General features: G+C 48.4%; 1 protein-coding gene across 1 annotated transcript; it reads left to right on the top strand.

Annotated features, from left to right (window-relative positions):
* Positions 1-3,066: 3,066 nt before the first annotated feature.
* LOC117011361 (kallikrein-8-like) lies at positions 3,067-21,490 on the top strand. Its single transcript, XM_033086723.1, has 6 exons — positions 3,067-3,171; positions 7,240-7,292; positions 13,877-14,024; positions 15,117-15,421; positions 17,253-17,389; positions 21,192-21,490. The coding sequence occupies exons 2-6, from the start codon at positions 7,250-7,252 to the stop codon at positions 21,342-21,344; spliced, it is 786 nt and encodes a 261-aa protein (XP_032942614.1). The 5' UTR covers positions 3,067-3,171; positions 7,240-7,249; the 3' UTR covers positions 21,345-21,490.
* Positions 21,491-23,082: the final 1,592 nt, after the last annotated feature.

The raw sequence follows: 23,082 nt of genomic DNA on the forward strand, positions 1-23,082 counted from the left end.
TGGTGGTTACTGGGATGAACTGGGATGGAACTCAGGGGTTATTGGGATGAACTGGGAGGGGATTGACGGTTACTGGTCTGAACTGGGAGAGACTGGGATGACCTAGGAGGGAACTGGGAGTTGCTGGAATGAATTGGGATGAACTGGGCTGAACTGGGAGCACTGGGAGGAACTGGGAGGGGACTGGGATGAACTGGGGAGAACTCGGGGGTTACTGGGATGAACTGGGAGGGGACTGGGGGTTACTGGGATGGACTGGGATGAACTGGGAGGGGTCTGTGAGGTTACTGGGATGAACTGGGCTGAACTGGGAGCACTGGGAAAGGACTGGGAGGGGACTCAGGGGTTACTGGGAGGGACTGGGAGGGACTGGGATGAAATGGGAGGGAACTCAGGGGTTACTGGGATGGACTGGGAGCACTGGGAGGGTGAACTGGTGGTTACTGGGAGGGACTGGGATGAACTGGGAGTTACTGGGATGAACTGGGCTGAACTGGGAGCACTGGGAGGGGATACTGGGGCGGGTCTGGGCCTTACTGGGAGTTACTGGGATGAACTGGGCTGAACTGGGAGCACTGGGAGGGGATACTGGGGCGGGTCTGGGCCTTACTGGGAGCACTGGGATGAACTGGGGTTGAACTGGGGGTTACTGGGACGGACTGGGCTGAACTGGGAGCACTGGGAAGAGACTGGGAGGGGACTGGGGGTTACTGGGATGAACTGGGAGGGGATTGATGGTTACTGGGGTGGACTGGGAGCACTGGGAGGGTGAACTGGTGGTTACTGGGACGGAGTGGGATGAACTGGGAGGGAACTGGGCTGAACTGGGAGCACTGGGAAGGGACTGGGAGGGGATACTGGGATGGGTCTGGGCCTTACTGGGAGCACTGGGATGAACTGGGAGGGAACTCGGGGGTTACTGGGCTTGAACTGGGATGAACTGGGAGAGGAACTGGGAGGGGATTCAGGGTTACTGGTCTGAACTGGGAGGGACTGGGAGGGAACTGGGGGTTACTGGGCTTGAACTGGGATGAACTGGGAGGGACTGGGAGTTACTGGGATGAACTGGTTTGAACTGGGCTGGCCTGAACTGGTTTGAACTGGTTTGAACTGGGAGTTTCCCAGTTGAAGGCCCCGGAGGTGCTGACTCAGCGCCGCCCCTCCCAGTCCCGCCCAGTTTGGGACTGGGGCCAACTGGGATTGAACTGGGAGAGCCCGTCCGGCCTGGGCTGAACTGGGAGGGACTGGGACAGACTGGGGGGAACTGGGATTGAACTGGGAGGGACTGGGACAGACTGGGGGGAACTGGGACAGACTGGGAGGGAACTGGGAGCAACTGGGGGGAACTGGGACAGACTGGGGGATACTGGGTTAAACTGGGATTGAACTGAGGGGGGACTGGGAGCAACTGGGATGGACTGGGATGAACTGGGGGGAACTGGGACAAACTGGGAGGGACTGGGAGCAACTGGAATTAAACTGGGATAAATTGGGATTGAACTGGGAGCTACTGGGGGATACCGGGAGGGACTGGGATGGACTGGGAATGAACTGGGATGAACTGGGAGGGACTGGGAGCAACCGGGGGGAACTGGGACAGACTGGGGGATACTGGGATAAACTGGGATTGAACTGGGAGGGACTGGGAGCAACTGGAATGAACTGGGGGATACTGGGAGTGGACTGGTGGCTGCAGTGGGGGATACTGGGATGGACTGGGATGGACTGGGAATAAACTGGGGATGAACTGGGAGGGACTGGGATGGACCAGTATGAACTGGGCTGAACTGGGATAAACTGGGATTGAACTGGGAGGGACTGGGAGGGACTGGAATTAGACTGGGATGGACTGGGATGGACTGGGATGAACTGGGATTGAACTGGGATTGAACTGGGACGGACTGGGATGAACTGGGATGAACTGGGATGAACTGGGCTGAACTGGTCCTTACTGGTCCTTTCTCTCAATTTTGCTGAATTTTATCCCAAAATTTTTTTTTATTTCTCCCAAATTTTTTGGGATCGATCCCAAATTTTTTGGGTTTTCTTTCCAAATTTTTTGCTCCAACCCCAAATTTTTGGGATCAATTCCCAAATGTTTTTTGATCCCAGTTCCCATTTTTTGGGATTTCTCCCCAATTTTTAGGATTTCTCCCTCATTTTTTGGGGAATTTTGGGATTTCCCTCCCATTTTTTGGGATTTCTTCCCCAATTTTTGGGGAATTTTTGGGATTCTCTCCCCATTTTTGGGGAATATTTTGGGATTTCTCTCCCATTTTTAGGGGAATTTTTGGGACTTCCCCCCCCATTTTGGGATTCCCTCCCATTTTTTGGGATTTTTTGGGATTCCCTCCCCATTTTTGGGAATTTTTTGGGGATTTCTCCCCAATTTTGGGGGAATTTCTGGGATTCCCTCCCCATATTTTGGGATTTCCTTCCCAATTTTTGGGATTTCTCCCTCATTTTTGGGATTTCCTTCCATTTTTTTTTTGGAATTTCTGGGATTCGCTCCCATTTTTGGGGATTTCTCTCACAGTTTTGGGATTTCTTCCCCCACTTTTTGGGGACTTTCTCTCCCAGATTTTTGCAATTCTCTCCCATTTTAGGGAGGTTTTGGGATTCCCTCCCCATTTTTTTGGGATTTCTTCCCCAATTTTTGGGAATTTTTGGGATTTCCCCCCCATTTCTTGGGATTTCTTCAGCACTTTTTTGGGATTTCTCCCCATTTTTGGGGATTTCTCTCATAGTTTTTTGGGATTCCCTCCCCAGTTTTGGGGAATTTTTGGGATTTTCTCCCAGTTTGGGGGAAATTTTTAGGATTCTCTCCCCATATTTTGGGACTCCTTCCCATTTTGGGGGAATTTTTGGGATTTCCCCTCCCATTTTTTGGGGATTTTTTGGGGATTTCCCCCCATTTTTGGGGAATTTTTTGGGGAATTTTGGGATTCCCTCCCCGTTTTTGGGACTCCCCTTTCCCGCCCGCGCTCCCGGAAGGATTTTTGGGATCCGAGCGGAGCTTCCTCCTCCCCTCCCCCTCCCCCTCCTCTTCCTCCCCCTCCCCCACCTTCCTCCTCCTCCTCCTCCCCTCCCCTCCCCCCCCTCGCGCGGCTCCTCCCGAGAATTCCCGAGGATCCCGGGACGGGATCGGGATCGGGATCGGGATCGGGACAGGTGAGAATTAAACCTGGGATTGGGATCGGGATCGGGATCAGGGTTAGGACCGGGATTGGGATCGGGACAGGTGAGAAATAATCCCGGGATCAGGACCTGGATCAGGACCGGGATTGGGATCAGGATTAGGACCAGGATAGGGATTGGGGCAGGGACAGGTGAGAATTCCGGGACCGGGACAGGTGAGAATTAAACCCGGGACTGGGATTGGGATGGGGATTGGGACCAGGATCAGGATCAGGACAGGTGAGAATTAATCCTGGCATTGGGATCAGGATTGGGATCGAGATCGGGATTAGGACCTGGATCAGGATCAGGACCAGGATCGGGACTGGGACAGGTGAGAATCCTGGAATTGGGATCGGGATCAGGATTGAGATTGGGACAGGTGAGAATTAATCCCGGGATCGGGATCAGAACCAGGATTGGGATCGGGACTGGGATCAGGACAGAGACAGGTGAGAATTCTGGAATCGGGATCAGAACTGGGACAGGTGAGATTTCAGGGATCAGGACAGGTGAGAATTAAACCTGGGATCAGGATCGGGATTCAGATCAGGATCAGGACCGGGATCGGGACTGGGACAGGTGAGAATTAATCCTGGGATTGGGATTGGGACCAGGATTGGGATCAGGACCAGGACTGGGATCAGGACCGGGATTGGGATCAGGACAGGTGAGAATTAAACCTGGGATTGGGATCGGGGCTGGGACAGGTGAGAATTCTGGGATCAGGACAGGTGGGAATTAAACCTGGGACTGGGACAGGGATCAGGATTGGGATCAGGACAGGTCAGAATTAATCCCAGGACGGGGATTGGGACTGGGATTGGGATCAGGACTGGGATTGGGACTGGGACCGGGACAGGTGAGAATTCCGGGATCGGGACAGGTGAGAATTAAACCCGGGATCAGGACCAGGATTGGGATTGGGATTGGGATCGGGATTGGGATCGGGATCGGGACTGGGACAGGTGAGAATTCCAGGATCAGGACCTGGATCAGGATCAGGATTGGGATTGGGACAGGGACAGGCGAGAATCCTGGAATCGGGATCGGGATTGGGATTGGGACAGGTGAGAATTAATCCCGGGATCGGGATTGGGATCAGGATTGGGATCAGGATTAGGACCGGGATCGGGACTGGGACAGGTGAGAATTAAATCTGGGATTGGGATTGGGACTGGGACAGGTGAGAATCCTGGAATTGGGACCAGGATTGGGACCAGGACGGGTGAGAATTCTGGGATTGGGACAGGTGAGAATTAATCCCGGGATTGGGATTGGGATCGAGATCAGGATTAGGACCGGGATTGGGATCGGGACTGGGACAGGTGAGAATCCTGGAATGGGGATCAGGATTGGGACCAGGACAGGTGAGAACTAATCCTGGGATCAAGACCTGGATTGGGACCGGGATCAGGATCAGGACTGGGATTGGGACCGGGACAGGTGAGAATTCCGGGATCGGGACAGGTGAGAATTAATCCTGGAATTGGGATTGGGATCGGGACTGGGACAGGTGAGAATCCTGGAATGGGGACAGGTGAGAATCAAACCCGGGACTGGGACTGGGACTGGGATCAGGACAGGTGAGAATCAATCCCAGGATCAGGACCTGGATCAGGACCAGCATCGGGACTGGGACAGGTGAGAATTAAACCCGGGATTGGGATCGGGATTGGGATCAGGATTAGGACTGGGACAGGTGAGAATCCTGGAATCGGGACCAGGATTGGGACCAGGGCAGGTCAGAATTAATTCTGGGATTGGGATCGGGACAGGTGAGAATTAAACCCGGGATTGGGATCAGGATCAGGACCGGGATCGGGATTGGGACAGGTCAGAATCCTGGAATCAGGATCGGGATTGGGACTGGGACAGGTGGGAATTAATCCTGGGACTGGGATCAGGACCAGGATTGGGATCAGGATTGGGATTCCGGGATCATGACAGGTGAGAATTAATCGCAGGATCGGGATCGGAATCAGGATTAGGACAGGTGAGAAATAATCCCAGGATTGGGATCAGGACAAGGACAGGGACAGGGACAGGTGAGAATTCTGAGATTGGGACCGGGATTGGGATCAGGACAGGTGAGAATTAATCCCGGGATTGGGACAAGTGAGAATTAATCCTGGAATTGGGATCGGGATCGGGACTGGGACAGGTGAGAATCCTGGAATTGGGACAGGTGAGAATTAAACCCGGGACTGGGATTGGGACTGGGACCAGGACAGGTGAGACTTAATCCTGGAATTGGGATCAGGACCAGGATTGGGATTGGGACAGGTGAGAATTCCAGGATCAGGACAGGTGAGAAATAAACCCGGGATCAGGATCGGGGCTGGGACTGGGATCGGGATCAGGATCGGAACAGGTGAGAATTAATCCTGGGATTGGGGTTGGGATTGGGATCAGGACAGGTGAGAAATAATCCTGGGATTGGGATCGGGGCTGGGATTGGGACTGGGACAGGTGAGAATTCTGGAATCGGGATCGGGATTGGGATCAGCACAGGTGAGAATTAAACCTGGGATTGGGATCGGGACTGTGATCGGGGCCAGGACAGGTGAGAATCAATCCCAGGATCAGGACCTGGATTGGGACCGGGATCAGGATTGGGATCAGGACCAGGATTGGGACTGGGACAGGTGAGAATTAATCCTGGGATTGGGATGGGGATCAGGACCGGGACTGGGATCAGGACAGGGACAGGGAACAGGTGAGCATTCCGGGATCAGGACCGGGATTGGGATCAGGACAGGTGAGAATTAAACCCGGGATTGGGATCGGGGCTGGGGCAGGTGAGAATTCTGGGATCAGGATAGGTGGGAATTAAACCTGGGACTGGGATCGGGACCAGGATTGGGATCAGGACTGGGATCGGGACCAGGATTGGGATCAGGACTGGGATCGGGACCAGGATTGGGATCAGGACGGGGATTGGGATCAGGACAGGTGAGAATTAATCCCGGGACTGGGATCGGGACCGGGATTGGGATCAGGACTGGGATTGGGACTGGGACTGGGACTGGGACAGGTGAGAATTCCGGGATCGGGACAGGAGAGAATTAAACCCGGGATTGGGATTGGGATCAGGATTAGGACTGGGATCGGGACTGGGACAGGTGAGAATTAATCCCAGGATTGAGATCAGGACAGGTGAGAATGAATCCTGGGACAGGGATCAGGATCAGGATCGGGACTGGTCAGAATTAATCCCGGGATTGAGATTGGGACAGGTGAGAATTAAACCCGGGATTGGGATCAGGATTGGGATCAGGATTAGGTGAGAATTAATCCTGGGATTGGGACCTGGATCAGGATCAGGATTGGGATCAGGACCGGGATCGGGATCGGGATCAGGACGGGGACTGGGACAGGTGAGAATTAATCCTGGGATTGGATCAGGATTGGGATTGGGATCAGGATTGGGATCAGGACAGGTGAGAATTAATCCTGGGATTGGATCAGGATTGGTGATAATTAATCCCAGGATCGGGATTGGGACTGGGATTGGGATCAGGATTAGGACTGGGATCAGGACTGGGACAGGTGAGAATTAATCCTGGGATTAGGATCAGGATCGGGATTGGGATCAGGACCGGGATTGGGACCAGGTGAGAATTAAACCCGGGATTGGGATTTGGATCAGGACAGGTGAGAATTCCGGGATCAGCAATTTTGGGATCAGGAATTCTGGGGAGTCCTGAGAGAATTTTGGGATTTTTCGAGGGAATTTCAGGCGATTCCAAAATTATCTTTTTTTAACCCCAAAAATCTGCATCTTTAATCCGAAAATTTCCCATTTTTTCCCTAAAATTCCCTTTTTTACCCCAAAAATTCCCATTTTTCACCCCAAAATTGTCTTTTTTTAACCCCCAAAATTCCCATTTTTTACCCCAAAATTTCCCTTTTATTTCCTCAAAATTCCCATTTTTTACCCCAAAATTTCCATTTTTTCAACCCCAAAATTCTGATTTTCCCCAAATTTCCATTTCCCCCCCAAATTTCCATTTTTTGTTCACCTTTTTCCCGTTTTTTGGGGGTTTTGCCCCATTTCAGGACCCCTGGGATGAGGCTCCGGCTGCTGCTGCTGCTGCTGCTCCAGGCCGCAGGTGAGACCCAAAAACACCTGAATTATCCAAAAACACCTGAATTATCCAAAATTCACCTGAATTATCCAAAATTCACCTGAATTATCCCAAAAACACCTGAGAGACCCCAAAAACTCACCTGAATTAAACCAAAATTCACCTGAGAGACCCAAAATTTACCTGAATTACCCCAGAATTCACCTGGGGGATCCCAAAACTCACCTGGGAATCCCAAAATTCACCTGAATTATCCCAAAATTCACCTGAGAAAACCCAAAATTTACCTGAGAGACTCCAAAACTCACCTGAGAGACCCAAAAACACCTGAATTAAACCAAAATTTACCTGAATTATCCCAAAATTCACCTGGGGGACCCCAAACTCACCTGGGAACCCAAATTTCACCCGAGGGACCTCAAAATTCACCTGGGGGATCCCAAAAATTTACCTGAGAGACCCAAAAACACCCGAGAAACCCCAAAACTCACCTGAATTATCCCAAATTTTACCTGAGAGACCCCAAAATTCACCTGAATTACCCCAAAAATTGACCTGGGGGATCCCAAAAACTCACCTGGGAACCCCAAAATTTACCTGAGAGGCCCAAAATTCACCTGGGGAGCCCAAAACTCACCTGGGAATCCCAAAAATCACCTGAATTAACCCAAAATTCACCTGAATGATCCAAAATTTACCTGAGAGACCCCAAAACTCACCTGGGGAGCCCAAAATTTACCTGGGGATCTAAAAACTCACCTGGGGAACCCCAAAATTTACCTGAGAGACCCCAAAACTCACCTGGGGACCCCAAAATTTACCTGAGAGACCCCAAAAAATTCACCTGGGATCCCAAAAACTCACCTGAATTACCCCAAAACTCACCTGAGAGATCCCAAAATTCATCTCAAAACCCCAAAATTCACCTGATTTACCCAAAAATTCACCTGGGGGATCCCAAAATTTACCTGAGAGACCCAAAAACACCTGAATTAAACCAAAATTTACCTGAATTATCCTAAAACTCACCTGAATTACCCCAAATTTCACCTGAGAGACTCCAAAATCTACCTGAATTAAACCAAAATTCACCTGGGGGACCCCAAAACTCACCTGAATTACCCCAAAACTCACCTGGGGACCCCAAATTTCACCCGAGGGACCTCAAAACTCACCTGGGGGATCCCAAAAATTTACCTGAGAGACCCAAAAACACCTGAGAAACCCCAAAAATTCACCTGAGAGACTCCAAAACTCACCTGAATTATCCCAAATTTTACCTAAGAGACCCCAAAATACACCTGAATTACCCCAAAAATTCACCTGGCGGATCCCAAACTCACCTGGGAACCCCAAAATTTACCTGAGAGGCCCAAAATTCACCTGAGGGACCCCAAAATTCACCTGAGAGACTCCAAAACTCACCTGAATTATCCCAAATTTTACCTGAATTACCCCAAAATTTCACCTGAGGGACCCCATAAACACTTGAATTATCCCAAAAATTCACCTGAATTATCCCAAAATTCACCTGAATTATCCCAAACTCACCTGGGGAGCCCAAAAACTCACCTGAATTATTGAAAAATTCACCTGAATGATCCCAAAATTTACCTGGGAACCCAAAATTTACCTGAATTATCCAAAAACTCACCTGAGAGACCCCAAAATTTACCTGAATTAAACCAAAATTTACCTGAGGAGCCCAAAACTCACCTGGGGACCCAAAATTTACATGAATTACCCCAAAATCCACCTGGGGGACTCAAAATTCACCTGAGAGACCAAAAAATTCACCTGGGGAATCCAAAACTCACCTGAATTACCCCAAAATTCACCTGAGAGATCCCAAAATTTACCTGAGGAACCTCAAATTTCACCTGAGGGAACCCAAAATTCACCTGGGGATCCAAAATTTACCTGAGAGACCCCAAAACACCTGAATTATCCCAAAAATTCACCTGAGAGACCCCAAAATTTACCTGAGAAACCCAAAACTCACCTGAATTACCCCAAAATTTACCTGAATTACCCCAAAAACTCACCTGAGTGACCTCAAAATTCACCTGGGGATCCCAAAATTTACCTGGGGAACCCAAACTCACCTGAGAGACCCAAAATTTTCCTGGGGAGCCCAAAATTCACCTAAGACACCCAAAAATTCACCTGAATTATCCCAAATTTTACCTGAATTGCCCCAAATTTTACCTGAGAGACCCCAAAATTCACCTGGGGACCCCAAAATTCACCTGAATTACCCCAAAACTCACCTGAGGATCCCAAAATTTCCCTGAGAGACCCAAAATTCACCTGAGGGACCCCAAAATTCATGTCAGGGATCCTAAAATTCACCTGGGATCCCAAAACTCACCTGAATTTTCCCAAAATTTACCTGGGAACCCAAAATTCACCTGAGGGACCCAAAAACTCACCTGGGATCCCAAAAACACCTGAATTATCCCAAAATTCACCTGAATTACCCCAGAATTCACCTGAGACACCCAAAACTCACCTGAATTTCCCCAAAATTTACCTGAATTATCCTAAAATTCACCTGGGGACCCCCAAAACACACCTGTGAGACCCCAAAAACTCACCTGGGGCCAAAATTCACCTGAATTATCCCAAAATTCACCTGAATTATCCCAAACTCACCTGGGGAGGCCAAAAACTCACCTGAATTATTGAAAAATTCACCTGAATGATCCCAAAATTTACCTGGGAACCCAAAATTTACCTGAATTATCCAAAAACTCACCTGAGAGACCCCAAAATTTACCTGAATTATCCAAAAACTCACCTGAGAGACCCCAAAATTTACCTGAATTAAACCAAAATTTACCTGAGGAGCCCAAAACTCACCTGGGGACCCAAAATTTACATGAATTACCCCAAAATTCACCTGAGGGATCCCAAAATTGACCTGAATTATCAAAAAACTCACCTGGGGACCCTAAAATTCACCTGAATTATCCCAAAATTCACCTGAGAAAACCCGAAATTTACCTGAGAGACTCCAAAACTCACCTGAATTACCCCAAAAATTCACCTGGGAACCCAAAAACACCTGAGAGACCCAAAATTCACCTGAATTACCCCAAAATTTACCTGAATTACCCCAAAAACTCACCTGAGTGACCTCAAAATTCACCTGGGGATCCCAAAATTTACCTGGGGAACCCAAACTCACCTGAGAGACCCAAAAATTCACCTGAATTATCCCAAATTTTACCTGAATTGCCCCAAATTTTACCTGAGAGATCCAAAAATTCACCTGGGATCCCAAAATTTACCTGAATTACCCCAAAACTCACCTGAGGATCCCAAAATTTACCTGAATTATTCCAAAACTCACCTGGGGATCCCAAAATTCACCTGAATTATCCCAAAATTCACCTGAGAAAACCCGAAATTTACCTGAGAGACTCCAAAACTCACCTGAATTACCCCAAAAATTCACCTGGGAACCCAAAAACACCTGAGAGACCCAAAATTCACCTGAATTATCCCAAAAATTCACCTGAGGGACCCTAAAAATTCACCTGGGATCCCAAACTCACCTGAATTATCCCAAAATTTACCTGAGAAACCCCAAAATTCACCGGAGAGACCCAAATTTCACTTGAGGGAGCCCAAAAATTTGTCTGAGGAACTCCAAACTCACCTGAGAGACCCCAAAAACTCACCTGAATTAAACCAAAATTCACCTGAGAGACCCAGAATTGACCTGAATTATCCCAAATTTTACCTGAGAGACCCCAAAAACACCTGAATTATCCCAAAACTTCACCTGGGATACCAAAATTTACCTGAATTACCCAAAAACTCATCTGAGGAGCCCAAAATTCATCTGCAGACCCCAAATTTCACCTGGGGGAAGACAAAATTCACCTGAGAGACCCCAAAACTCACCTGGGATCCCAAACTCACCTGAATTATCCCAAAATTTACCTGAATTACCCCAAAAATTCACCTGGGGGATCCCAAACTCACCTGGGAACCTCAAAATTTACCTGAGAGACCCCAAAACTCACCTGGGAATCCCAAAAATCACCTGAATTAACCCAAAATTCACCTGAATGATCCCAAAATTTACCTGAATTATCCAAAATTCACCTGAATTATCCAAAATTTACCTGAATTATCCAAAATTCACCTGAATTATCCAAAATTTACCTGAATTATCCAAAATTTACCTGAATTATCCAAAATTCACCTGAATTAAACCAAAATTTACCTGAATTATCCCAAAATTCACCTGAATTATCCAAAATTCACCTGAGAGACCCAAAAATTCACCTGAATTATCCCAAAATTCACCTGAATTATCCAAAATTCACCTGAGAGACCCCAAAATTCACCTGAATTACCCCAAAAATTCACCTGGGGGATCCCAAACTCACCTGGGGAACCCCAAAATTTACCTGAGACTCCCAAAATTTCACCTGGGGATCCAAAATTTTCCTGAATTACACAAAAACTCATCTGAGGAGCCCAAAATTTATCTGAGAAATCCCAAATTTACCTGAGAGACCCAAAATTCACCTGCAGACCCCAAATTTCACCTGGGGGAAGCCAAAATTTACCTGAGAGACCCAAAAACACCCGAGAGACCCCAAAAACTCACCTGAATTACCCAAAAACTCACCTGAGACCCCAAACACACCTGAGAGACCCCAAATTTACCTGAATTATCCCAAAATTTACCTGGGAACTCCAAAAACTCACCTGATATCCCAAAAACTCACCTGGCAACCCTAAATTTCACCTGAGGGAACCCAAAATTCACCTGGGAACCCAAAATTTATCTGAATTACCCCAGAATTCACCTGGGAAACCCAAAATTCACCTGAGAGACCCCAAAATTTACCTGAGAGACCCAAAACCACCTGAATTAAACCAAAATTTACCTGAATTATCCTAAAATTCACCTGAGAGACCCAAAAGTTCAACTGAGAGACCCAAAACTCACCTGAATTATCGCAAATTTTACCTGAATTACCCCAAAAATTCACCTGGGAACCCCAAAATTTACCTGAATTATCCCAAAATTTACCTGGGAACCCAAAAACTCACCTGAGAGACTCCAAAATTTACCTGAGAGACCCAAAACTCACCTGAATTATCCCAAATTTTACCTGAATTAAACCAAAATTCACCTGGGAACTCCAACATTTACCTGAATTACCCCAGAATTCACCTGGGGGTTCCCAAACTCACCTGAGAGACCCCAAAATTCACCTGAGGAAACCCAAAAAATTCACCTGGGATCCCAAAATTTACCTGGGGGATCCCAAAATTTCACCTGGGAACCCCAAAAACTCACCTGAGGGACCCGAAAATTCACCTGAGAGACTCCAAAACTCACCTGAATTATCCCAAAATTCACCTGAATTATCCAAAATTTACCTGAGAGACCCCAAAACTCACCTGGAGGATCCCAAATTTTACCTGAAATCCAAAAACTCACCTAAGAGACCTAAAAACTCACCTGGGGAGCCCAAAATTCACCTGAGAGACCCAAAAATTTACCTGAGAGACCCAAAACTCACCTGAATTATCCCAAAATTCACCTGAGAAACTCCAAACTCACCTGAGAGACCCCAAAATTTACCTGAATGATCCCAAAAACACCTGAATTAAACCAAAATTTACCTGAATTATCCCAAATTTCACCTGAGAGACTCCAAAATTTACCTGAATTATCCCAAAATTCACCTGGGGGACCCCGAACTCACCTGGGAACCCAAATTTCACCTGAGGGACCTCAAAACTCACCTGGGGGACCTGAAAATTCACCTGAGAGACTCCAAAATTTACCTGGGAATCCAAAAATTCACCTGAATTATCCCAAAAACTCACCTGAGAGACCCAAAATTCACCTGAATTACCCCAAAATTCACCTGAGAGACCCAAATTTCACTTGAGGGAACCCAAAAATTTACCTGAGGAACTCCAAACTCACCTGAGAGACCCCAAAATTCACCTGGGATCCCAAAAAATTTACCTGAATTACCCCAAAAATTCACCTGGAAACCCCAAAACCTCACCTGGGGAACACCAAACCTCACCTGAGAGACCCCAAATCTCACCTGGGGGACCCAGACATCACCTGTCCCTCACCTGTCCCAGGTGTGCTCTAGGGACACACCTGTGCCCCGCCCTGTCTCACCTGTCCCTCACCTGTCCCTCACCTGTCCCTCACCTGTCCCTCACCTGTCTCAGGTGCTTGGGTGCCCAGGTGGGTGCTGGAGGGACACACCTGTCCCTCACCTGTCTCACCTGTCCCTCACCTGTCCCTGACCTGTCCCTCACCTGTCCCTCACCTGTCTCACCTGTCTCACCTGTCCCAGGTGCTCGGGTGCCCAGGTGGGTTTTGGAAGGACACACCTGTGCCCCGCCCTGGCTCACCTGTCTCACCTGTCCCACCTGTCCCTCACCTGTCTCACCTGTCCCTCACCTGTCCCTCACCTGTCCCTCACCTGTCCCAGGTGTGCTATAGGGACACACCTGTGCCCCGCCCTGGCTCACCTGTCCCTCACCTGTCTCACCTGTCCCTCACCGGTCCCTCACCTGTCCCTCACCTGTCCCTCACCTGTCCCTCCCAGGTGCTCGGGTGCCCAGGTGGGTGCTGGAGGGACACACCTGTGCCCCGCCCTGGCAGGCCGCGCTGTTCCAGGGCCGGCGCTTCGTCTGCGGGGGGACCCTGGTGGCGCCCAGGTGGGTCCTGACGGCCGCGCACTGCCACGCCCCCGGGTACGGACAGGTAACGGGGACACACCTGGGGACAGCTGGGGACACACCTGGGGATGGGGGAGGGGTTACCTGGGATCACTGCCACGCCCCCGGGTACGGACAGGTAACGGGGACACACCTGGGGACACCTGGGACCACCTGGGGGACAGCTGGGGACAGCTGGGGACACCTGGGCTTACCTGGGGGCACCTGGGCACACCTGGGGACACCTGGGGGCACCTGGGATACACCTGGCCACACCTGAGCACACCTGGGGACACCTGGGGACACCTGGGGGCACCTGGGGACACCTGGGCACACCTGGGATACACCTGGGGACACCTGGGCACACCTGGGCACACCTGGGGACACCTGAGGACACCTGGGCACACCTGGGGACACCTGGGGACACCTGGGCAGATAATGGTTTCACCTGGTCACAAGGGGAGGGGCTCAAGTCACACCTGGGTGTGGGTTGGGCTTACCTGGACAGGTAACGGGCTCACCTGGGGTTCACCTGTCTCACCTGTCCCTCACCTGTCTCACCTGTCTCACCTGTCCCTCATTCACCTGTCTCACCTGTCCGTGTCTCATCTGTCTCACCTGTACCTGTGTTACCTGACCCACCTGTCTCTCACCTGTCTCTCACCTGTCTCACCTGTCCCTCACCCGTTCCACCTGTCTCACCTGTCCCTCACCTGTCTCTCACCTGTCCCTGTCTCCCCTGTCCATCTCTCACCTGTCTCACCTGTCTGACCTATCTCACCTGTCCCTGTCTCACCTGTCTCACCTGTCCCTCACCTGTCTCACCTGTCCCACCTGTCCCTGTCTCACCTGTCTCTTACCTGTCTCCATCTCTCACCTGTCTCACCTTTCCCATCTCACCTGTCCCTGTCTCACCTGTCCCTATCCCACCTGTCCCACCTGTCTCACCTGTCCATCTCTCACCTGTCCCTCACCTGTCCTACCTGTCTCACTTGTCCCTGTCTCACCTCTCTCACCTGTATCTCACCTGTATCCCACCTGTCTCACCTGTCTCTCACCTGTCTCACCTGTCTCACCTGTCCATCACTCACCTGTCTCACCTGTATCTCACCTGTCCCCCCCCCACAGCCCCATCACCGTCCGCCTGGGCGGCCGCGGTCGCCACCAGGTGCGCCCAGGTGAGCCCCCGCTGGACGCGGCGCCGCCAGGTGAGGCCTCACCTGCGCCAGGTGAGCAGCGGCGGCGCTCGGAGCGCAGCTTCCGCTTCCCCGGCTACAACGAGAGCTCCAAGGACGGCGACCTGATGCTGCTGCGGCTGCGCGCGCCCGCGCACCTGAGCGCGCAGGTGAGGCCGCTGCCGCTGGCGCGCACCTGCGCCGCGCCCGGGACCGCCTGCCAGATCTCGGGGTGGGGCTCCACCACCAGCCCCGAAGGTGAGACACACCTGGGACAGGTGAGGGGGTTACCTGGGGACAGGTGAGGGGGGACAGGTGAGACACACCTGGGACAGGTGAGGGGTGAGATACACCTGGGACAGGTGAGGGGCAGGGGGACAGGTGAGATACACCTGGGACAGGTGAGGGGGGGTGAGACACACCTGGGACAGGTGAGGGGGGGGTGAGATACACCTGGGACAGGTGAGGGGGGGGACAGGTGAGACACACTTGGGACAGGTGAGGGAGTGGGTGAGATGCACCTGGGACAGGTGAGGTGTGAGATACACCTGGGACAGGTGAGGGACAGGGGGACAGGTGAGGGGGGTGGGTGAGATACACCTGGGGCAGGTGAGGGGGTGGGGACAGGTGAGATACACCCGGGACAGGTGAGGGACAGGGGGACAGGTGAGATACACCTGGGACAGGTGAGGGGGTGGGGACAGGTGAGACACACCTGGGACAGGTGAGGGGGGGTGGGGATGGGTGAGATACACCTGGGACAGGTGAGGGGTGAGATACACCTGGGGACAGGTGAGGGGTATGGGGACAGGTGAGATACACCTGGGACAGGTGAGGGGGTACCTGGGACAGGTGAGGGGTGAGATACACCTGGGACAGGTGGGGGGGGTGAGATACACCTGGGACAGGTGAGGGGGTGGGGATAGATGAGATACACCTGGGACAGGTGAGATACACCTGGGACGGGTGAGGGGGGGGGACACACCTGGGACAGGTGAGGGGGGGTGATACACCTGGGACAGGTGAGAGGATTACCTGGGGACAGGTGAGACACACCTGGGACAGGTGAAGGGGGGTGAGATACACCTGGGACAGGTGAGGGGGAATGGGGACAGGTGAGGGGCAGGGGAACACACCTGGGACAGGTGAGATACACCTGGGGTAGGTGAGACGTACCTGGGGCAGGTGAGGGGGGCTACCTGAGACAGGTGAGGGGGTGGGGATGGATGACGGGCTGGGGGACAGGTGAGGGGGGGGTGAGACACACCTGGGACAGGTGAGGGATAGGGGGACACACCTGGGGACAGGTGAGGGGGGTGGGGACAGGTGAGGGGTGTTGGGGACAGGTGAGATACACCTGGGACAGGTGAGGGGGATGGGGACACACCTGGGACAGGTGAGGGGGGTGGGGAGGGGTGAGAGGGATGGGGACAGGTGAGACACACCTAGGACGAGTGAGGGGCAGGTGACACACCTGGGACAGGTAAGGGGGGATGGGTGAGACACACCTGGGACAGGTGAGGGGGTGGGGGACACACCTGGGACAGGTGAGATACACATGGGGACAGGCAAGACACACCTGGGGACAGGTGAGGCGCACCTGGGACAAGTGAGATGCACCTGGGACAGGTGAGACACACCTGGGACAGATGAGAAGTGGGATTTGGGGGTTACCTGGGCACAGGTGAGAGCTCAGATCAGGTGTTACATGCCCAGGTGTTCCTAGGTGTGTCCTAGGTGTGTCCTGGGTGTGTCCCAGGTGTGTCCCAGGTGTGTCCCAGGTGTCCCCAGGTGTCCCCAGGTGTCCCCGGGTGTCACCTGCCCAGGTGTGCCCCAGGTGCCACCAGGTGTCCCCAGGTATCCCCAGGTGTGTCTCAGCTTTCCTCAGGTGTCCCCAGGTGTGTCCCCAGGTGTCCCAGGTGTGTCCCCAGGTGTTACCTGCCCAGGTGTGCCCCAGGTGTCCCCAGGTGTCCCCAGGTGTCCCAGCTGTCCCCAGCTGTCCCCAGGTATCCCCAGGTATCCCCAGGTGTCCCCAGGTGTGTCCCCAGGTGTGACCTGCCCAGGTGTGACCCCAGGTGTGTCCCCGCAGTGACGTTCCCGCAGGACCTGCACTGCAGCCAGGTGAGGATCATACCTGAGCTCACCTGTCAGCGAATGTACCCCAACTCCATCACCCCCAACATGGTGTGCGCCGGGGAGCCGCGGAGCCGCGCCGACACCTGCCAGGTGAGACAGGGACAGGTGAGACACACCTGGGACAGGTGAGACAGGTGAGACTGGGTCAGGTGTGCGCCGGGGAGCCGCGGAGCCGCGCCGACACCTGCCAGGTGAGACAGGGACAGGTGGGACAGGTGAGACAGGTGAGACAGGTGAGACAGGGACAGGTGTGTGCCGGGGAGCTGCGGAGCCGCGCTGACACCTGCCAGGTGGGACAGGGACAGGTGGGACAGGTGAGACAGGTGTGGCACAGGTGAGATGCTTGGGACAGGTGAGAAGATCTGGGCTCCATTCCATGAGTTTGGGTCAATTTTGGGTCATTTTGAGTCAATTTGAGACAATTTTGTGTCGATTTGGGGCAATTTGGGATAATTTTGGGTCGTTTTTGTGTCAACTTTGTGTCGATTTGTGGCAATTTTGGGTCAACTTGGGTCAATTTTGGACAATTTCGCGTCCATTTGGGTCAATTTTGGGTCGATTTTTGCCAATTTTGAGTCGATTTTTGTCAATTTTGGGTCGATTTTTGCCAATTTTAGGTCATTTTGGACAATTTTGGGTCGATTTGTGTCAATTTGGGGCAATTTCGCGTCCACTTGTGTCAATTTTGTGTCAATTTGTGCCAATTTTGGGTTGATTTGTGTCAATTTTGGGTCATTTTTGCCTATTTTAGGTCATTTTGGACAATTTTGGGTCGATTTGTGTCAATTTGGGGCAATTTTGGGTTGATTTCTGTCAATTTTGTGTCAATTTGTGCCCATTTTGGGTTGGTTTGGGTCATTTTTGCCAATTTTAGGTCATTTTGGACAATTTTGTGTCAATTTTTGCCAATTTTGTGTTAATTTTTGCCAATTTTTGCAGATTTTTGCCAATTTTGGGTCAATTTTTGCCATTTTTTGGTCGATTCCTGCCAACTTTGGGTCCAATTTTGCCAATTTTGTGCCAATTTCTGCCATTTTTGGGTCATTTTTTGCCAATTTTGTGTCATTTTGTGTCAATTTTGTGCCATTTTTTTCCAATTTTGTGTAATTTTGTGTCAATTTTGGGTCGATGTTTGCCCATTTTGCATCGATTTTTGCCAGTTTTGCGCCAATTTTAGCCAATTTTGGGTCATTTTGTGTCAATTCTGGGTCAATTTTTGCCATTTTTGGGTCGATTTCTGCCAATTTTGTGTCAATTTTTGCCAATTTTGTGTTAATTTTTGCCAATTTTTGCAGATTTTTGCCAATTTGGGGTCAATTTTAGCCAATTTTGTGTCATTTTTGTCAATTTTGTGCCGATTTCTGCCAATGTTGGGTCAATTTGTGTCAATTTTGGGTCAATTTTTTCCAATTTTGTGCCGATTTTTGCCATTTTTGTGTTGATTTTGGCCAATTTTGGGTCGATTTGTGTCAATTTTGGGTTGATTTCTACCAATTTTGTGCTGATTTGGGTCATTTTTTGTCAATTTTGGGTCATTTTGTGTCAATTTTGTGCCAATTTTTTCCAATTTGTGTCCCCCCAGGGCGACTCCGGGGGTCCCCTGATGTGCGAGGGGCGGCTCCAGGGCGTGACCTCGTGTGTCAATTTTGGGTCAATTTGTGTCAATTTAGGGTCTATTTCTGTCAATTTTTGGTCGATTTCTGCCAATTTTGGGTCGATTTGTGTAAATTTAGGATTGATTTCTGTCAATTTTTGCCAATTTTTACCAATTCTGTGTCGATTTGGGTCATTTTGGGTAAATTTTGGGTCGATTTATGTCAATTTTGGGTCGATTTTTCCCATTTTTGGGTCAATTTTTGCCAATTTTGGGTCATTTTGTGTAAATTTTGTGTCATTTTTTGCCATTTTTGGGTCGATTTTTGCCAACTTTGTGTCCAATTTTGCCAATTTTGGGTCAATTTTTGCCAATTTTCTGTCAATTTTTGTCAATTTTGTGCCAATTTCTACCAATTTTGGGTCAGTTTTGCCAATTTTGGGTCGATTTGGGTCATTTTGGGTCAATTTTATGTCAATTTTGGACAATTTCACGTCCATTTGTGTCAATTTTGGATCAATTTTCGCCAATTTAGGGTCGATTTCTGTCAATTTTTGCCAATTTTGTGTCAATTTGTGTCAATTTTGGGTTGATTTGTGTCAATTTTGGGTCAATTTGTGTCAATTTTGTGCAGATTTTTACCAATTTTGTGTTGATTTGGGTCATTTTGGGTAAATTTTGGGTCGATTTATGTCAATTTTGGGTTGATTTTTCCCATTTTTAGGTCATTTTTGCCAATTTTAGATCATTTTGGACAATTTTGGGCCATTTTGTGTCAATTTTGTGTAGATTTTTGCCACTTTTGTGTCCATTTTGCCAATATTGGGTCGATTTGTGTCAATTTTGGGTCAATTTTGTGCTGATTTTTGCCAATTTTGGGTCCATTTGGGTCGATTTTGGGTCAATTTTGGACAATATCGTGTCCATTTTGGTCAATTTTGGGTCAATTTTGCCAATTTTGAGCCGATTTTTGCCAATTTTGTGCCAATTTTTTCTAATTTGTGTCCCCCCAGGGCGACTCTGGGGGTCCCCTGATGTGCGAGGGGCGGCTCCAGGGCGTGACCTCGTGTGTCAATTTTGGGTCTATTTCGGTCAATTTTGGGTCAATTTTGGACAATTTCACATCCATTTGGGTCAATTTTGGGTCGATTTTTGCCAATTTAGGGTCGATTTCTGCCAACTTTGTGTCCAATTTTTGCCAATTTTGTGCTGATTTTTGCCAATTTTGTGTCAATTTTCCCAATTTTGAGCCGATTCTTGCCAATTTTGGGTCGATTTTTGTCATTTTGTATCAATTTTGGACAATTTCGTGTCCATTTTTGACAATTTTGGGTCAATTTTCGCCAATTTAGGGTCGATTTCTGTCAATTTTGGGTCGATTTGTGTCAATTTTGGACAATTTTGGGTCGATTTTTACCAATTTTGTGTCGATTTGGGTCATTTTGGGTAAATTTTGGGTTGATTTGTGTCAATTTTGGGTCAATTTTGCATCCATTTAGGTCAATTTTGGGTCTATTTGGGACAATTTGGGGTCGATTTTTACCAATTTTGGGTCATTTAATGTCAATTTTGTGTCAATTTTGGACAATTTCACATCCATTTTGTGCCAATTTTGTGCCAATTTTTTCCAATTTGTGTCCCCCCAGGGCGACTCCGGGGGTCCCCTGATGTGCGAGGGGCGGCTCCAGGGCGTGACCTCGTGTGTCAATTTTGGGTCAATTTTGGTCATTTTGTGTCAATTTTGGACAATTTCACGTCCATTTGGGTCAATTTTGGGTCGATTTTTGCCATTTTTTGGTTGATTTGTGTCAATTTTGGGTTGATTTCTGCCAATTTTAGGTCATTTTGTGTCAATTTTGGGTCAATTTTTGCCAATTTAGTGTCAATTTTAGCCAAATTTTTGTCCAATTTTGCCAACTTTGTTCCGATTTTTGCCATTTTTTTGTCTATTTATCCCAATTTTGTGCTGATTTTTGCCAATTTTGGGTCAATTTTCGCCAATTTAGGGTCGATTTCTGTCAATTTTGGGCAATTTCGTGTCCATTTGGGTCAATTTTGGGTCAATTTTTGCCAATTTTAGGTAATTTTGGACAATTTTGGGTCAATTTGTGTCAATTTTGGGTCATTTTGTATCAATTTTGCATCCATTTAGGTCAATTTTGGGTCTATTTGGGACAATTTTGGGTCATCTTTCCCAATTTTGGGTCATTTAATGTCAATTTTGTGTCAATTTTGGACAATTTCACATCCATTTGGGTCAAATTTGTGCTAATTTTGTGTCAATTTGTGTCCCCCCAGGGCGACTCCGGGGGTCCCCTGATGTGCGAGGGGCGGCTCCAGGGCGTGACCTCGTGGGGGCCGGGGGTGTGCGGGGACCCGCGCAAGCCGGGCGTGTACGTGCGGCTGTGCCGCTACCGCCGCTGGCTGCGCCGCACCATGGCGAGGAACTGAGCCAAGATCCGGGAGTCTGGACGGGAAAACACCGGGGGCAATAAAGATGGGTCGTTCTGGAGTGGTGGTGTGTGGAAAGTTAAAAATTTCTTAAATTTTATCACAAAAATCCTAAAATTTCATCACTAAAATCCCAAAAATTCAGCCCTAAATGCAAAAAATTCAGCGCAAAAATTCCACCCCAAAATCCAAAAAATTCAACCCAAAAATCCAAAAAATTTCAGCCCAAAATCCAAAAAATTTCACCGCAAAATCCCAAAAATTCAGCCCCAAAATGCTAAAAATTCAGCCCAAATATCCCAAAAAATTCAGGCCAAAAATCCCCCAAAATTCCACCCCAAAATCCGGGATTCTAAATGGAAAAATACAGGGGGAAGGAGGTTGTAAATAAAGTTGGTCGATTCAGGAGTGATGGTGTGAAGAAATTTTAAAATTCCTAAATTTTATCACAAAAATCCTAAAAATTCAGGTCAAAATATTTTTAAAAATCCACCCCAAAATTCAAAAAATTCAACCTAAAATACAAAAAATACAGTCCAAAAATTCCATCCCAAAATCTCAAATATTCAGCCTAAAATCCCTGAAATTCCACCCCAAAATACAAAAAAATTCAACCTAAAATGCAAAATATTCAGCCCAAAAATCCAAAAAAATTCCACCCCAAAATCCAAAAAATTCAGTCCAAAAATTCCTCCTCGAAATCCACAAAATTCAGCCCAAAAATCCCCAAAAATTCAGCCCAAAAATAAATTCCACCCCAAAATCCCAAAAATTCAGCCCCAAAATGCTAAAAATTCAGCCCAAAAATCCCAAAAAATTCAGGTCAAAAATCCCAAAAATTCAGCCTAAAAATCCCAAAAATTCCACACTAAAAATCCCAAAAATTCCACCCCAAAATATTTAAAAATCAGCCCAAAAATCCCCAAAAGTTCAGCCCAACAATCTGAAAAAATTCCAACCCCAAAATCAGGAATTCTGAACGAAAAAACATCGGGGGAAGGAGATGGGGAATAAAGTTGGTCGGTTCTGGAGTGATGGTGTGAGGAAAGTTAAAAATTCCTAAATTTTATCACAAAAACCCTAAAAATTCAGGTCAAAATATTAAAAAATCAACCCAAAAATAAAAAAAAAATAAATCCCAAAATCCCCCAAAATTCCACCCCAAAATATAAATAAATAAACCCAAAAAATCCCAAAAATTCCACCCCAAAATATAAAAAATTCAGCCCCAAATACAAAAAAATCGGCCCAAAATACAAAAAAATTCAACCTACAATACAAAAAATTCAGGCCAAAAATCCCAGAAATTCAGCCCAAAAATCCAACAAAATTCAGCCCAAAATACAAAAAAAATTCAGTCTAAAATCCCCAAAATTCCACCTCAAAATCCCAAAAATTCAACCTAAAATTAAAAAAAATCAATACAAAAATAAAAAAAAATTCCACCCCAAAATCCCAAAAACTCCACCCAAAAATCTCAAAATATCCATCCCAAAATACAAAAAATTCAGCCCAAAAATAAAAAAAAATTCACCCCAAAATCCAAAAAATTCAACCTAAAATACAAAAGATTCAGCCCAAAAATTCCACCCCAAAATAGAAAAAATTCAGGCCAAAAATCCCAGAAATTCAGCCCAAAATACAAAAAAAAAATCAGTCTAAAATCCCCAAAATTCCACCCCAAAATCCCAAAAATTCCACACTAAAGATCCCCAAAAATTCAGCCCCAAAATCCCAA

Source organism: Catharus ustulatus, unplaced genomic scaffold (genome assembly GCF_009819885.2).
Source record: "Catharus ustulatus isolate bCatUst1 unplaced genomic scaffold, bCatUst1.pri.v2 scaffold_119_arrow_ctg1, whole genome shotgun sequence".
In the NCBI taxonomy this organism is placed as follows: domain Eukaryota; kingdom Metazoa; phylum Chordata; class Aves; order Passeriformes; family Turdidae; genus Catharus; species Catharus ustulatus.

Bases quoted from the DNA above. Each gene is read 5' to 3' on its own strand.
- LOC117011361 (XM_033086723.1), top strand. From the start codon at position 7,250: ATGAGGCTCCGGCTGCTGCTGCTGCTGCTGCTCCAGGCCGCAG. The intron at 7,293-13,876 runs GTGAGACCCAAA...TGTCCCTCCCAG, and splicing joins GCTGCTGCTCCAGGCCGCAG to GTGCTCGGGTGCCCAGGTGG. The intron at 14,025-15,116 runs GTACGGACAGGT...CCCCCCCCACAG, and splicing joins GCGCACTGCCACGCCCCCGG to CCCCATCACCGTCCGCCTGG.